Here is a 16,933-nt window from a genome sequence, read left to right as displayed (position 1 = left end):
ATAATACCAGAAGTGGAGAAACAGTCAATAGTTATTTTATTGTATAATTTAAGATTGGAACAAAAGTTGCAAGTCAAGAAGGAAGTTCAATTAAGTACAATGATAACCTATCCTCAATTACACAGGATTTGTCATTTTTTTATTGTGAAAACATGATTGTTCGCATGATAGATAATGAAAAAAACATCACTTTAAATACCTCACAATCAATTTTCACAACTGTATCTATAACACCATATCACTGTTGCTCAAGACACTGTAAGGCAATTCAGAGAAATCTTGTGAGCACAAAAATTGCACACAGAATCTGAAGAGACTAAAACGACACTAAAAGGATCATTCCTGTACTATCTACTGGAGTAAAAAACCAAACAGATACAATCAATTTATGATGCAGTAGAAGAGAAAGACTTCTGTTGGTACAGTGTAGAGAAAAAAGATCTCATTTATGGAGATACGCGTCAAGCCAGAGGTCACCTGAGTTCTTCAGTGACCTGAAAAAAAAACCACACACAACATCTTGAACCGTTCTCTTTAGTTTGTTGACAACCTCAACATGTCTTAACCCAGCAGTAGATGATAAACTACTTTTAGTATTGGACTTACTTGAAAACATCAGCAAGGCCTTGCCACATTGTTTTGACATTGTAAGGAATCCCATGTTTCTCACACAGAGCACGGACCAGCGGTGCCACCCGGTGGTAGTTATGGCGCGGCATCGTGGGAAACAAACTTGAGAGGCACAAAAGGAACAAAACAGCGTCCATCAGAAATGTCAAAAATGGTGTTATAATTTTTAATTTGAAACCAAGGTTTCACAATTTCATATATTAGAATATAAATAAATATACAATAGTATATTCTTCAGCTTGTTCCAACTCTTCAATGAAGCCATACTGTTTAATGTTTATGCTGAATATAATATCCAAATATTTTCATACTAATTCCTTCAGAAATATGACAGATAGCATTTTCTCTGGAATTTAAAAAGGTATGGCTTCATAACTCCCAATGATGATTATGCTGTAGTAGGAGCTTTCAGATATGATGTTTTGATGGACTTGATTTTGTTGGAATGATTTTGTATACATAAAATGATTATTTCTCCTATATTTCAAGATCTCTGTGATTGTTTTCCTACAAGCGTTTGAGCTGCTGAACACATGCTCTCCTCAGACTAGATCATTGACTCACTGATGTTCGATTTGAAAGTTGAGGTGCCCGCTGAACCAGTCGTTGAAGAGGGACTGCTTGATATTACAGGTGGCCTTTAACTAAAGCAGAGAGCGAGAAAAAAGACAAGTTAATATATCAGTAGCACATACAGATGACTGTGTATTGTCCCCTAAAAACCTGCAGGTACCTGCATTGAGAGCCAGTCCCTGTGCTTATCGTGGTCGATGTCCATCGGCAGATGATTCATCTGAGTCACCCACACGAACCAGTGACTCTCCAAAAACCTGCCATTCATAACAACACCAGTCAGAAATAACCATGTGATCCAGGCAGATAATTAGGTGTGGGTTTCTATTTCATAATAAAGGGTTTGTTAGTTGAAAATACTGTTATTTTTTCTGTTTAAGTAAAGGAAGAACTTTATAAATAATTTATAGATTATTAATAAACATTTGCAAAGATCAATTTTTGGGTATCATTGGAATCCTATTCTAGCATAAACATTTTTCAGCTTGCTATTATAAGTTTAAGTGTCAATAAATGTGTATTTTTGTTTTTTAAATTGTTTATTGATTTGTTTAGAGTATTCGTTGCCGCATAGGTACAAACAAGAGGCATGTATGAGAGGTTAGATGTTAGAATATGATTGTGGTAGGTGTTTGTGTTTGGGTTGAGTTGGTTACCTGACAAAGATGATGAGCACCACTGAGCCGAACAGGCCGAACATGGGTATAGAACAGCACAGGTAGCGAAAGTAGTACGACAAAGACCAAGCCAGATCCTTCACAATAGAGGAAGTTCAATTAGATCAATATAATAGCTACTATCTATATCTACTTTTCTTAAATCATAAACACATAAGAGAAAATAATAAGATCTGACTTAGGAAATGGATCATCAGAATGTTTTTCTCACATTTACCTCTCAGGGTTTCCTTGCATACATATTTAGTTAACAGTCAGCATATGCAGCTTACGTAAATTGCACTGTAACACAATAAGACAGCATCTTACCACCCAGTCGTGGCGTGAAATCATGGCATGTATGATCTGCAGGTGGAAGTAAACTGGAATGAGTAGCGGGGGTCCAACTATAGGGGAGGAAAAAAAAAAAACTTATACCGGTGAAGTTTTACAGTCTTTCAAAGGACTCCGGGAAACATACCAAGAAAGAAGTACTGGTGTTGGTAGTGATAGGGCATATACTTGATCTTTTTTATGCCGTACTGTAACAGGAAGGAAAACAGAGTTAGAATGAGGGGCTGGTAAAATATAAAATACTAATCAGAAGACTTTATTTTTTTACTGTACTTGCCTCCACAGGTTGAGTGGCTCCAACCACGAAGACGTGCAACATGTTGACATCAGGATCCTTACTGAAGATGTTGGGTTTAGCATGATGCTGGAAATGTCGGTGATTCCACCAGTTCGCAGACGCACCCTAAGAAAGAACAATCTCTTAACCCCTGTGTAAACATTGTAAGTAAACATATGTAGTTAAGAATACCAATTACCTTCAAATGGCCAATGGAAAACTTGTGCAACACGTGATTCCAGCTGGACTTCTTAAAGACAGACAGGTGGCCAAAGTCGTGCTGCAGCCAGCCAGCCTGCAACTGCAGAAGAAGAAAACAAGCATTGATTTATACTTGGGCAGCAACATGCGAAAGGCCCAACCACCAATCCTATAGTAGGAGCAGGACACCAAACTTATAGTTGATGTTTAACCTCTTTGCGTTCTTTACCTCTCTCTGTGGGCTTTGTCTGTGCGCTAATTTTGTGTCTCTTTGTAGTTTTTATGAGTCAACTTGTACTGTATGTGTGTCTTTTTGTACTAATTTTGAGTGTCTTTGTGGTCAATTCTGTGTCTATTTGGAGCCATTTTCCGTGTCTTTGAAGCTGCTTTGTCTCCCTTTTCATAGTAATTATACGTTTAATTTGGAATTTATTTAGCATATTTTCTATTTTTTGTTGTTGGTTTATGTGTCTTTGTTATCAGTTTGAGTCTTTTCCATTTTGTGAGAAAATGTATGATGTTTGACTCACCTGAGCGGTTGCCAGTATGAAGGAGCTCAGAAATGTCAGGGTCCAGCTTGTTCCCCAGACCCAGATGATGAGCCATGCGAGGGCCTCCAGCAGCAGGATGTGACCCAGGTGGAGGCAGAAGAACAAAGGCCGGGCTTGAAACAGACCCTCACTCTCTGCCTTTGCACGTAAAGTGTGGAAATCTTTTATGATTGTCGCCTGTAAGTAGAGAAGAAGAAAGAGACACCTCAAGCAAAGTTTAAAAGATGATGCAAGCACCATCTATTCACCATGTTGTACAAATAAGACATGACTATTGAGATGTTGCTTTATTTGAAGAATCTGAAACACATCTCACGTTTTTGTCGTGGTCCTGGCTGGGCTCTGTTGCAGCCAGCTCTCCAATCAGCAGGGGCTTCAGAAACTTTTGTACATATTTTACGTTGGGATGAAAAGCAGTGAATGCCTCCTGGAAAACCAAAATCAGCAATCTTGTCAGAGAAGAACTTAATAACAGGTGTACATTTTTTGGTGGGGGAACAATCACTTAGACAATTTACTTGAGTGGAAGTAGAAGTATTAATACAAGTAAAAGTACTGGTTCTGCATAAATATGAACCCTGTGTTATATTATAAATATATTTTTAGATTGTTAATACTGATGCAAAAATGTGTAATCCGCATATTGCTGATGTAGCTCAATTTAAGGGGCAGGTACACTTCAAAGGGACACACGATAAATCAGAGAGGTCGTAAGATAAAGGCTGGAAACCACTAGTTACATTTTCAAAGATCGTTGGATTTTAAGAGCAAAGCATGTGAATTTCGCCAGGACAAAGTCACTATAACTGTCGGATGAATGTACTAAAGTAGAAATAACTATAGAACATGTCCCTCTGAAATGCAATTTATAATCTCAGGTAATATATTATAACCATATCATATATAATAAGTAATTAAAGCAACATATTACAGAGGCATCCTCTCCTGCGTAGTGGCTGATGACCCGGCTGCCTCCTGGGTGCCTTTTTGCCCACTGTGTGATGTTGTAAACCTTTCGATCGATCACGAGCCACTGGTCATTCCTGTTGCAGTGGCTCTGCACTTCCTCCCAGGTGTAGACTCCACCAGCTCGCCCGCTGCCTGACTCTCCTGCCTCCGTCAGATGGCCTCCACCGCCCATCCTCACTGCTTTTTCTCTGACCTGGGTCCACCTGCACACTAAAGGACCAGTCACCCACCGACTTTGACAGCTGGATGTAAAAAGAGAGGTGTGTTAATCGTCCCTTGGACAGTATGCAGTGCGCAGAGGGAGCAGCTTTAGGAAGAAGATGATTTTAACCTGTTGCTCTCCTTAGTTTAACCTCCCAGCCTGTGTTACACAAGTGAAGTCAGACAAAGAGCACAGCAACATCTTCACTAATAATTGATGATGAAACTCGACAACAAGCAGGCTGCCTGTGAAAAAGGGCGGATTCAAATTTTGGAGTTGGCATCGTTCGTCTGTATCGACTTTTACCTCAAATGTGCATGCCAAGTGCACATTCTCACATTATAAAATGCGCAAATGATCTATAATTAGCCTGAAATGCGTTTGTGTGCGACTATTCATCTTCAAAGCAACGCATGAAAGCAATAAGTCGCAGTTCATTATAAAACGCGGCTGTAAAACATAGACCAATCAAACCACTAACAGTCAATTCCTTACCGCTAATCGGCTGTGCATTGATTGGGTTTACATCAATCACAGACAGCGTGCGGCAGGCTGTACAGGCCCGCTACATGTACATGAAAAAGACAAATATGTCACACTTACAGGATCCAGATTTTGGCTACTGTCCCCGGGATTCAGTCACATTCGCACACCGGCTCACTTTATATGATCCCGTTCGTTCAGACCCATTTTGATGATTACCAACATCCTACCATACATCCTCGTGTCTTGCCTAATATTTTCATGGACTCATTCACCCACTCATTTAGAACAACTTCCGAGCCGATCATTCGAGGGTTTTTGGGCCAATGAGCGTACAGTATATCGTGAACCACTGGCTTATGTGAAATGGGCTCAACAAGCAGCTCGTCTGAATATCACACAAACTCGTCGTCTGTGCCCTCACACGGAAAGAGTGACTGTTACAGCATCCATCATTATGTCAGATTTATTTTATAGTGTACAATGTTAATGCACATTATCACTGCATAGAATAGGCTACGAAACATGTTCGTGGTGAAGTCTTTATTTTCTGATATTAACTCCATTGTAGTTGGTGGTTATTCAGAACGTATTGTTAAATAAAATAAAGCTTACTTGGGAATAAAAAAGGGGTTCTGTCTTTGAAACAGAGTATGTCATGTGTACCAATACTGATTTAACTATCCTGGGTCATAGAGATAACATATTGATTTTGTGATCTTGTTTTGTTTTGTTTTTTTCACATCTATATTGATTTAATCTTCTAAGAAAATACAACATGAAATAGTTGTTGCTGAATGAAGTAATATTACATAATATAGTCTGTTGTCCTGAGATAATGTATTACAAATGGAACTGCTAAATATTTTCATAAACTTTTCATAAAAAGAGCAAATTTTGGCACATTTTAGCATATTTGTGAGGACAGCCTACCTTCAAATATTAGTACACGAAACTTTAATGTATTTTCTGTGTGTCAAAGTAATAATCCTCTTCTTAAGATGTTGTTTGAATCAGACAGGTCTATACATGTAGCCACACCTATATTTTAGGCTCTCTTGCAATCAAACACATGCTAACAGTCGAAACAAGTCTGGTTTGACATTATTATTTTTTATGATTTTGTAGCAACATTTGAGATATTTATTGTGTGTTATGAAATATGTGTGTTGCAGATCCCTCCTCCACCACCAGATAGTGCAGATGTGCTCCTTTCATCAGACACCTCTTTGTCCTAATTTAACCCCTATGATGCAACAGCAGGTATGATTACAGTCTTGTGTTGCATGTGTGATCACCAATCATGTAATTGAACCCAATGTGATGTTTGATTATTAATGATTTGTTCTTGAATGATAGAAAGTAACATTTAAAGTGTACATTTGTTTGTGTGTTTTTATCGTTTTAATTGTTTTTCCATATGTTTTTCATGCCAGCTGGGTCATGCAGTTCTTAATCTGCATTCAACACATTCACCTCAGCAGTCACAGCCATTCACCGCCCGCAGTCTCTGTCTGTCTGCTGCTTACAGTCCTTTGTGTCATTTCAGGGTCGTTTGAATGCGAAGCAGAAATTTGCAAATCAGCTCTTTTGCTCTTCAGCATATCAGACAGGATTATCCTCAAGCAGCGTGCGGACTGTCTCCCTGTTTGTCCGCTTCTTCTGCCACAGCTCATTAGGCTGACAGTAGCGCAGCACATCTGACCCCAGCAGCTTTTCCAGGCTTTTCTTTGGTTTCACAACCAACAAAACAGGCTGTCAATCTGAAAACATGCCTACTATTGTCAGGAATTCAATAAAGTTAGTGTTAAAGTTAAAGTTTGAGTTTTTAGTTGTCTGTTCAAAACATGTACTAAATATGAAGCATTGACCTACAATAAAGCATATAAAGTTATTTCAGTCTATGCGCAATCTGCACCTGAAGAAATAATACTATAACTTTGCTTTCATAACTTTCAAATGCATGCTTATTTAAGATGAGTAGTTTGCAAGAATTATATACAGCAGTGTCAGAAATTGCATTGTAAAAATATTGCATTCAGAAGCAATATGGAAGAAGATTTACTACAGTTTTAGTTAATACTACATGTAGTTTAATTTACTGTTGCTTGATGCAAACATACACAAAGCTGAATGGACTCTCTCAGTGTTACAGTATCATTGAAGTATTCATTTATTAGAATTACTGCTTTATTGTATACTGATGCATTACTTTTAAGTACTGTTTGTACCATACTCTAATACTCTACTATTTCACACAGTTTGAACCAGTAGAGGATGTAAATATTCATCCATGATAAAGCTAACTTGTGCTGTAACTGCTGTCGCCCTTTTATTTAAAACTTGCTTTAGGCTCATGAAAATGTTGGATCTATTTTGAGCCACTGTGTATGAATATTAGTCTTGTCACTTTCATGATAATCTGAACTGCATTTGAATAGATTTTGTTATGTACATTTCATTTGTGTGGTCCTATAATGAAAACCTTTACTTTATCATTGGTATTTGGTGACACTTTTACTCTTTCATACTGCCAAATGAATTAATAATACTTGCAAAGTTCTGAGGTTGAACACTGTGAGGGTTAGCAGCAGTTTACAGGTAATTTTCGTGTCTGCTCTGTGTCAAAGCAGAAGGTCACATGACGGCTGTGTAACAGCTTTTTAATTGGTCTGTAAAAACCAGCTGAAGCTAATGTCTGTAGTGTTTGATAGAAACCAGTCCTAAAGTTACCATCTTTAGAGGTCCGGGAGACTTTGTGAAGATTACTGGTCTTGTACTCATGTGTTAGGTATCATTAAGTTCTGGCAGAAGAGGTTAAGAAGTTCAATAAAAGTAAAGCACATGAGGAAAAAACTCTAAATTCCTGCATTCAAAAAGTTTCTTCAGTACTAGTATACAGTGTCACTACTCCTGTCAGTGTTATTTAACAGAATATTGTATTGATACGTTTAAGCAGTATTGTCTTGATGTGGCTGGTTGAGGTGAACATTTCTGTACTGTTTTTAGATTCAGATACATACTTTAGTCTTTCATTTTTTTTTTTATATAAGTTCCATTGATCAAAGGTTGACTGGGACAGAGAATAACAATAGAACAAAAGGTCTACCCATTACATGAACAGAACAAAAACAACACAAAATGTATCTACATGTAAAAATATTTTTTGAGATTATATTATATCAATAATATAATAATAACAATAATGTTAGGTTTGGTAAAATAATCATGTTTTTAGCATAAAAGTTGTTGCAGTTTTCTTATAAAATCCTTTTAATACATGTGCAATAAAATGAGAATGATAGGAGTGAACGTATTTTCACACACGAACACAGCCACACACACGAAGAAAATGAAGCTTCAGACTTTCAAGTGAGAACCGTGCTACACACACACACACACACACACACACACACACACACACACACACACACACACACACACACACACACACACACACACACACTGACCATGTGATGTGAATGCCCCCTGCTCCGGTTACAGTGGGTGGGAGGAGGGAGGCAGCAATTCAATGTAAACCTTCACACTGATGGAGAGACGCGGCCAGCATCGGGAGGGCAGAGGCAGGCAGTCTGCGCTGCAATTTCCCGAAATGTGCAATTTCTTTCTACGGCACGGATTAAAACTCCGGGAGTCACCGTGGCCTCTAATGGGGAGCAGCTGCATTAACTAGTGGGCCGACTTCCATTAACTCCTTTTCTTTGCCGCTGGCCAGGTCACAGAGCTGCGCACGCACTGTGGTTTTATCCACCAACACCCGGCAGGACGAGGGACATTAAACTGACTATTAAAGTGGCACTTTTTTTTTTCTGTTCTGATAGAGTGACCGGATCACGTGGACAGGTGCGCGCTATCTCTCTTAAAACCCTGGAGGAAATTAAAGAGGAGAGGAAAGGGTAAGGACTGCAAGAATTCAATTCAAACTCCAAATGCTGCTGTTCTTTTTTGAGCTCAACTACCAGAAGCACTATTATAATAGCCATTAAAACTATGACGTTTGATAAATGCTACTGGTGTTTTCTGATCAAACCGTACTAGTTGAAGGGATGAATATTCTCCTGAAAAACTGCACTAATATGGCTGCAAGAATGTTAAATGTCTCAGGGGTGGATGGTGTTTGCAGCCATTGGGCTCATCAACAAGTCAACAGCAGCTCCCAGGCGGAGGGTTAACTTGTCACAGACACTACCTCATCAAATGACTCTGTCCTGAGTCACATAGGAGTCAGGGGCTGCAGGCCGCGCCATGGGCAACTCCTCCACAAAGGAAGAGGGGGCAGTAGAAGAAGAGGAGGGGGCAAAGGATGGCGAAGAAGCCGAAATCATAGAGAAGAAGAAAGAAGAGGTGGAGGAAGAGCTTCCACTGGGGGTAGAGGAGTTGTTCGAGAGTGGAGATCCCGTGCTGGACTTGAGCTACCGTAAATTCAAACGCTTGCCATCACGAGTTATTGAATTGTTGCATCTGGAGAAGCTGTATGTTTGTGGGAACAGCCTGCGCACTCTGCCCGACAGCATCTCCAAGCTGCAGGGTCTTCGAGTCCTCGCCCTCGACTTCAACAAGATGGAGGATGTTCCCCCTGCTGTGTGTGAGCTTACTAAACTGACTCGCCTATACCTGGGCAGTAACCGACTAATGTGCCTCCCGCCCGAGCTGAAGAATCTCCAGAGTCTGCGCTGCCTGTGGGTCGAGAGCAACTACTTTCAAACATTTCCCCGAGAGCTCTACGACCTCCCCAACCTCAAGTCTCTTCAGATTGGGGACAACCGTATGAAGACACTGCCTTCTGACCTCATTCGTATGGAAGCTTTGAGGGGATTATGGTTGTACGGGAACCGCTTTGAGACCTTCCCCAGAGTCCTGCTGCGCATGGAGCATTTGGAGATTTTAGATATTGACCGCAACAAGATATCAGAATTCCCCAGCCTGAAGCGCCTCCACAACCTGCACCACTTCTCCTATGACCACAACCCAGTGGACAGCCCTCCTAGAGTTGGCGGGGAGGTGATCGTCGTTGGGGAAGGCGCTGCAGAGTTCTTGGAGGCTCGAGAAGCCAGGAAAGAGAGACTACGAAAGGCCGCAGAGGAAGAGGCCGAAGAGTTGGCTCTGGCAGAAGAGGAGCCAGTGATTCATGGCATCCTGAAGAATAGCAGCTCCAACTCAAAACAAATCACTTTAGGGGACGCAGACTTTAATGAGGAAGAGCCCGTGACAATTGATGAGGAGGAAGGGGAGATTCCTGTCACTGAGTATGATGCAGGGGATCTTGAATACAACGAGGAAGGGGTTGAGTATGAGACGGAGGAGCTGATATGTGAAGGGGAGGGATTTGAATATGAGGGAGACCAGCTGGAGTATGAGAGGGCTCAGATGGACTATGAGTACGAGGAGCTGGAGGACACAGGGAGGCAAGATGAAGGGGCATGAAAAATCCCTCAACCATCCAGACTATGACGATCTGCAGGCAGGCGGAGGTGGATGAAAGAAGCTGACACAAATGAGCCGTGCTGCTTATTTCTAATCTACTGTTAACTGTGAAAATGAATGAGGCATTATTTAACTGTAAACTGACAGCACCGTGACATTTCAATCAGCTGCTAACGACCAAATCAGAGCAGGACTCAGGTGGTGTGTGTGTGTGTGTCTGTTTTGCATTATGATGTTTTCTGAGTGTGCACAGGAGACCAAGTCTTCCCTTATTAAATATTAATTTCGCTAATGAAGTCAGTGTCAGTTATTCTTGGGAAAATTTCTTAATTGGAGCCAGTGAAGGCACCAGCAAACGTTTACTTCAATGACACTCTGTAGTATTTCCACCCATCATGGTCAGTGTCTGTTTAATGTGCCGGTACACCTCTCCCCGACTCACTGCTATTTTTATAAACTCAGACTGTGTGTGCAAATGTAGTTGTGTGTATTGAATTTAGATTTACAAAATATTTATGACATGCTTAACAAAACCCCCCAACCCTTGTCAGTGTTGTGTAAGCAGTCCTGAGAGCGTCAGTGCCAAGAAAGAGAGGGAGACAAGCAGGATTATTAGAGGGATGAATAGCTGGGGTGCCTCACCATAAAAGGTAAGTCCATAGGGAGGCTCCAAACATGAAATTGACTTACAAAATATCAAGTAAGAGATTTGTTTTTCAAATAAAACAACCTGATGCCCTTTGCAGGTCAGAGACTCAGGTCCGCCATGACCTTTGTATACTCCCTTTTTGTCTGCGACTGCACCTTTTCTACCTCTGTCTCTCTCATGAAGCAGGCCTGGCCCTTGTTCTCCTCTCATCTCTGCACTCATTATTCATGTGGGGCTGGTATGTAATCCAATCCTCTTTCCCTCCACGTATCTTTTTTCTCACATCTCATTTAGTAAAATATTTATCCTAATGCTAAAATATTTAAGCTCATTCTCGTGTGGCAGCTTGTCTCGACAGTGCTCAGGGAAACATTTGGAAAACTGACTCAAACTGATGATTGCATGTCTTCAATTTCATAATATTAAGTGTAGGACTGCTCTCTTTTAGACCCAAGATTTTGCATTTCGACAGTGAGAACCAGAGGGGCTTAAGTGACATCTGACATTTAAAGGAGAGCAAAAAAATGACATTTCTGTCCTGACTTTGTTTAAGGGTATTTGCGTTTTAAGCCTAGGCCTTCAACTGATCATTTAAATAACCTATCAGTGTTGTAATCATTCTTAATTAATTAAGTGATTGTTCAATTTAATATCCGAAAACTGTAAAAAATGTACCCTTCACAGTTTCATTTAGAGCAAATGTGTTACTTTAAAGTCACACAGGCACAGCAGAGCAACGCCTGCATAGTGACACTGCTGCCATGCTGATATTTAGCCAGTGTATTGCTAACCATGCTAAATGAGCTTATAGCACCAAACAGTAATACTGAGGTGGATGGGACTGTAATTAGTTTAGAAGTTATTTGGTCATAAAGAGTTGGACAAAATGAAATGTGGACCTAATAATGGCACTATATAGCAGGCAAAAACCTACTACAATTCATCCATAGGCTGTGCCAAAAGTCATTGAAATCCATCCAGTAGTTGTTGAGATATTTCACTCTTGACCAAGTTTCTAGCTGACCAACATTTCTATCCATAGAGCTGCCAGCATTGTTTACATTTCCATAAAGCATATTATTTCCCTGTTCACCTCAAACATGATCTTCTGTCTACACTTTGCTGATAACACAACTCTTGTTTTGACACTGTAATCCTGTGTTTATTTGACTTGCATCGACAATGTTAAACCGCTAATGTTTCCCACAGTAGGTGTATAGTATGGAGCTACAGTATACAACCCATAATGTGACACTTTTAGAAACTCGATCCTCCTCCTCGGCCTGTGCTCTGCTGCTCGCTCCGCAGCAGTGGGTGGCAAAACAGTTTGACACACAGCAGACGTGGATGGGAGACTGTGCCATATACTCCGAGTCTGAGTATAATTATTTTGCTCATTAGTTTACACTTTCATTCTCTGTAGGTCAGTGACAGCCAGGCAGTCAAAGACAATGCATCATCGCCTTCACTCCCTCTTTGACGTTCACACTACTCACTACTTCACACATTTGTCTGATTGGCAGCTCACACAAAAAGGACTTCACAAAGAGATGAGAATTTGTCGCTTCTTGACAGGACTATTATAAAACAAAACAGAGAAGGGATAAAGGATTTCAGGACTCAATCATAAGGATATGTAATACTGCCACGGTTCTTCCTCACACTTAAAACAGCACAAATCACCAGGAGTTATGTGTTAACGAGAGAGTCCACATTTTATTGAAAGTGTTGCAGGTACCATCTAAGTTGTTTGAAGATCTAACCCCTTAAGATGAACCTGTCAAATAAAAGTAGGTCATTTGAGTAAAAGGGAACATGTGCATTATGGGACGTCATGTGTTCAGCTTGTTTATGTACCTGTCCATGTCCCGCCGATTGTAGCCGTTGTCCATTTTGGCAGTGATGATTCCTGCACTAGTGTGGCCATGTTTTAGCTTTTCAAGACAGAACCTGGAATATAATGTGGAAATGTCAACAAATCAAATCTGAATCTTTAACATTGGAATTATCTGAACATTTTAAACACACTTACATGCTTTTATAATGCGTGTTATAGTGTGAACCATCAAAAGGTGTCTTAGGGAAAGACTGTTGTTTGAAGCATTGAGAAGACCCCCTGTTGGCTCCTAGAAAACACAACAACATGGTAAAACAACAGATAACAGCTCCAAACACGGAGGTTATATCGAGTAAAGGTAAACAATATAATATATACAAATATTTAACCTTTTTTCCAATGGTCTTAGCAGTTGGTGCATTGCTTTTAGTCTGTGGCGAGGGCAAGTGGGAGGCCTAGAAGAGCAGATTGAGGGAGGTTAAAGATAAAGTGATACATTTAAAATCTACAGCTGACTGGAAGCAGATCAAAACTGACTGGGCAGGCCAAAGGAGCCATGGCAACTCGATTGAATCCTGTTTCTCGAGAGAAACGGCTGTTGCACACGCTCGGTCTCGCCTCATTGCCCTCAAACACAAGCACAGAAAGACACTGTTAAACATCACGGCTTCTGGAAAATGATACTACAAACGGCATTCTTGCTAAAGATTGCATCAGAGGGGATACGTTCTGTGGGTCAACCTGCAGAAATGACGGCCGGACGAAGTCCTTTTTCATCACCGAGGTGTGAGTCTGGAGAGGTTCAACCTGAACAAGAAAAATGTTCACATTCAGTAAAGATGGACCACACATTGGAACAAAATTGTGAACCCCTAGTAGGATTACATTTAAAGAAAAGTAATAATTTATAATAATAATTAACACTTTTGAAAATGTACCAAACTTACCATGCAGCTTTTTTCCTGAAATGTGTTGAGTTGAAGTTTTGTTCCCTCTGTGAAACCACTTTCTCCTCTTGGACTCAGCGTCATATGGTTCTGGGAAACTAGAGGAAGTGCTTCTTTGTAAATGCCCCATTTACAAACAAACTCCAACTGTACTCAAGTAAAAGCTTTTCAATGTTATTGGCACAGAAATTACATTAAAGAAGACCTTGGTAAATACATTCCCTCTAAAAATACAACAAATATGTAAAATAAAGGTTATGCAAGTAAAAATCTGGACTAGAGTAGTCCAGAGGTTCATGATAAAATTCCTCTTCTTTCCCCCATCATCTTGTCCTATTTGTCATGTCTCTAAATATGTAATTAAATGATATTATCATTTTACCTTTTGGTGTTTGACAGTGTGGCACAAACAATCTTTGGTATTCTGTCTTAGGGAAAATATTCAAAGCAGCAATTAAAAATAACATTCTCAATATTTTTAAATGTTTGACAATTCTCAACATCTCAGGTGTTGTTATCTTTCTGTGTTTCACCTTTTCCTCCACAGTCTCTGCCTTTGGGTGAATCCTCAACTGATAGTAGCCGCTGTCTCTGGGTTTGTTAATGAGGTTTGGTAAGGACCCCCAACAGTCAGACCGGATGTGAGGCTGATAGTGCTGCTTAGTTTGAGACGTGAAACTGTCAGATAACAGGAGTCTGCGGACAAAAACAACACACCTGTGTTTGAGGAGACAAGCTTTTTGTAGCTGGACAGGAACAGTTGTTTTATACATCACAGCAGGGATATCACAGTCAATTGAATCACTTCAGGAAGTTGGTTTACAAGAATGCAAACACAGAACAACTAGTGCTATTGAAATGTTTTGTGGATTTTTAATTGTCATGACTACAAGATGCTCACATTACAAAAATATACATGTTTTCTTGTCTACAACTGTTTCTATGCGGAGAGCTTCAAAGATATCTCTTTCAGAGTTTTTCTGCCTTAATGAAAATTACCTTTAAAGAAGAAGTACGAACACTCTACTGTATATAAAAATGGACTATTCATTTGTTGAAAAGTATTCACAGTAAAATCTAATATCATAAGATAAGATGTTTTGTGCCTCCACTGTACATTCAGACATTTTAATAACTCTGATTGATTAAACCTCTTCCTAAGATTGTTAGGGTGTACGGACATTGCTTGATTAACAATAATTGACATTATTTTAAACTCTGCTGATAGCTTTGTCAGACCTTATAAAGCTATTAAACATAACCTTTAGCAATTTAAAGATATGTGTACTTTAGTGTTTTAATATGATCTTCTACTCCATGTAATTTAAGAGGTAAATATTGGAATTTTTACGGCTCAAGTTACTTGTTATGTTGCAGATTGAATAATTTAAAAAAGCTATAAGTACATGTACTGTATATAGAACTCATGGTAACGATTAAACTAAATCACCCACAGTAAACACAACGCTACAGCATTAGGTCCTCACACAGACATAGTTTACAGACACAGGTGTTATCACTTATAATCATATTGCTTTCTATACAGAGACTTTTTGAATGCATGTAGCTATAACCAGCTTCCACCTGACTAGATATCTAATCAGGCAGGATGATTGAAAACAATTTTAAGGGGCTTTTAACAATGTCTGAAAGTGAGTTAGTTTTAATTGTCTTCACCTGCCCTGGCACTTACCCATATCGAGGGTTATCAATGAGGTCCAAACTGGGCCTGTAGAATATGGCTGGTCTCTGGTTTGATGTGAAGCCCGTCCCACTGGGATGTCCGATGTAAGAAGTGAAGTTTGCTCGGCCTGGCTCTGAAACAGTGGTGCAAATATTGGCCTTGAGATCAGTTGAATACAGGTTCCTTACAGTGGTGAAAAGTAGCCTATTTTCACTCAAGTACTGTACAATTTAGAGGTAGTTGCACTTTACTTGAGTATTTCCACTTTCTGCGCCTTTATACTTGTAGTACATTACAGTTTGTAGGTAAATATTGAAGAAAAAACTACATTTAATTGACAACAAAAGTTACTGGTTACTTTGCAGGTTCATATCACTACAAAATATATAAAGCGAACATTAGTACTTTAAGATTTGGTACTTTAGGTATATTTTGAGTATACAAATACTTTAATACTTTAAGGACTTGTAACAGGGTATTTCTACTACTTTTATTTAGGTATAAGATCTGAGTACAGTAATTCTTCCACCACTGGTTATTTATGTTTGTGACTAAGTCATTTAATGTATAATAAAAGCATCCCTCATCATCATTGACTCTCTCACCAAAAGAAGTATTTTGTAGTTTGTTGCCGGTCGGTCGTCCCCTGCTGACTGTTGCTCCAACAGTCGGCATGACCATCCTCCCCTGCGCAGCCATCTGTGACTGCTGTAATGGAAACCCTCACTGACAAAAAATTGATGGATGACAAAATTCCTCTGGGCATGTGCTCAGCACTGTAACCATAAACACAAGCAGCAAACAACGTGTAACTCCTTTGTCTTTGGGTTTGATAGAAACACAAGCTCTCTCAAGAAGTGATTATTGAGTTTGTAGCAAATAATGCAATAAGTGCTCCCTCTATCACAACCTGTTGGACAGAGGAGAAAAAATCAGCAGCACAGCAGTACAGCTACAGATATACACCAAATATAAATTACGCTAGATGAAAAAGAAAGCTCCTGAGACATACCTGCATCTCCAGGTTGTTGTACACCTCTCTGTCTTCTGGTAGTTTGAACGTAAACATGTTTCTGTTACTAGGAGATCCAGCACAAGGGGCAGCAACATTACGGCTCAACAGTGACTCCAGAGCGAGAGGTCTGCTGATTATAGGTATATACATCCCGGGTAATAATAACATAAGATAATAATGTTTCAGGTCCATGCTTTATTGCGTTAACACCCATCCTATACAAGGTAAAGCTGCATTACAGTGTGTTAAATGTTTATATAATATATATGCTAAAAAGGGGTTAAAGTCAAGTTGTTCGACCAATGTAATGTTGTGTATTAGGAACTTTATCGCAGATACATAAAAACAATATACCTTAAAATACGTACAAGGTCTTTCTTATTCAAATTCATACTTTTTAAAAATGATTTACAGTTCAGATACTATAAATGTCTTACTGGTTTTAATCTGACAAGTGTCT

General features: G+C 39.5%; 3 protein-coding genes across 3 annotated transcripts; 1 reads left to right on the top strand and 2 right to left on the bottom strand.

The window, feature by feature from the left end:
- Positions 1-13: 13 nt before the first annotated feature.
- Positions 14-5,270, bottom strand: fads2 (fatty acid desaturase 2). Its single transcript, XM_063904211.1, has 13 exons — positions 5,017-5,270; positions 4,174-4,453; positions 3,559-3,669; positions 3,222-3,419; positions 2,690-2,791; positions 2,491-2,616; positions 2,341-2,401; positions 2,190-2,266; positions 1,860-1,957; positions 1,364-1,460; positions 1,195-1,274; positions 607-732; positions 14-494 (listed from the first exon to the last, which is right to left on the bottom strand). The coding sequence occupies exons 2-13, from the start codon at positions 4,381-4,383 to the stop codon at positions 443-445; spliced, it is 1,338 nt and encodes a 445-aa protein (XP_063760281.1). The 5' UTR covers positions 4,384-4,453; positions 5,017-5,270; the 3' UTR covers positions 14-442.
- Positions 5,271-9,162: 3,892 nt separating this feature from the next.
- Positions 9,163-10,341, top strand: LOC134859108 (leucine-rich repeat-containing protein 10B). The gene has a single exon (XM_063875432.1). The coding sequence runs from the start codon at positions 9,163-9,165 to the stop codon at positions 10,339-10,341; it is 1,179 nt and encodes a 392-aa protein (XP_063731502.1).
- Positions 10,342-12,697: 2,356 nt separating this feature from the next.
- saxo4 (stabilizer of axonemal microtubules 4) lies at positions 12,698-16,494 on the bottom strand. Its single transcript, XM_063896441.1, is given in 13 exon segments — positions 12,698-12,767; positions 12,848-12,940; positions 13,023-13,083; positions 13,086-13,116; positions 13,217-13,282; positions 13,365-13,454; positions 13,569-13,634; positions 13,775-13,872; positions 14,157-14,202; positions 14,308-14,470; positions 15,468-15,591; positions 16,064-16,234; positions 16,471-16,494. Coding segments are annotated over 12 exon segments (951 nt in total). The 5' UTR covers positions 16,158-16,234; positions 16,471-16,494; the 3' UTR covers positions 12,698-12,748.
- Between the last annotated feature and the right edge of the window lie 439 nt (positions 16,495-16,933).

The sequence above is a fragment of the Eleginops maclovinus genome, chromosome 2 (genome assembly GCF_036324505.1).
Source record: "Eleginops maclovinus isolate JMC-PN-2008 ecotype Puerto Natales chromosome 2, JC_Emac_rtc_rv5, whole genome shotgun sequence".
Taxonomy (NCBI): Eukaryota; Metazoa; Chordata; class Actinopteri; order Perciformes; family Eleginopidae; genus Eleginops; species Eleginops maclovinus.
The sequence above is the reverse complement of the archived record's forward strand: the minus strand, read 5'-3'. Positions and strand labels throughout refer to the sequence as shown.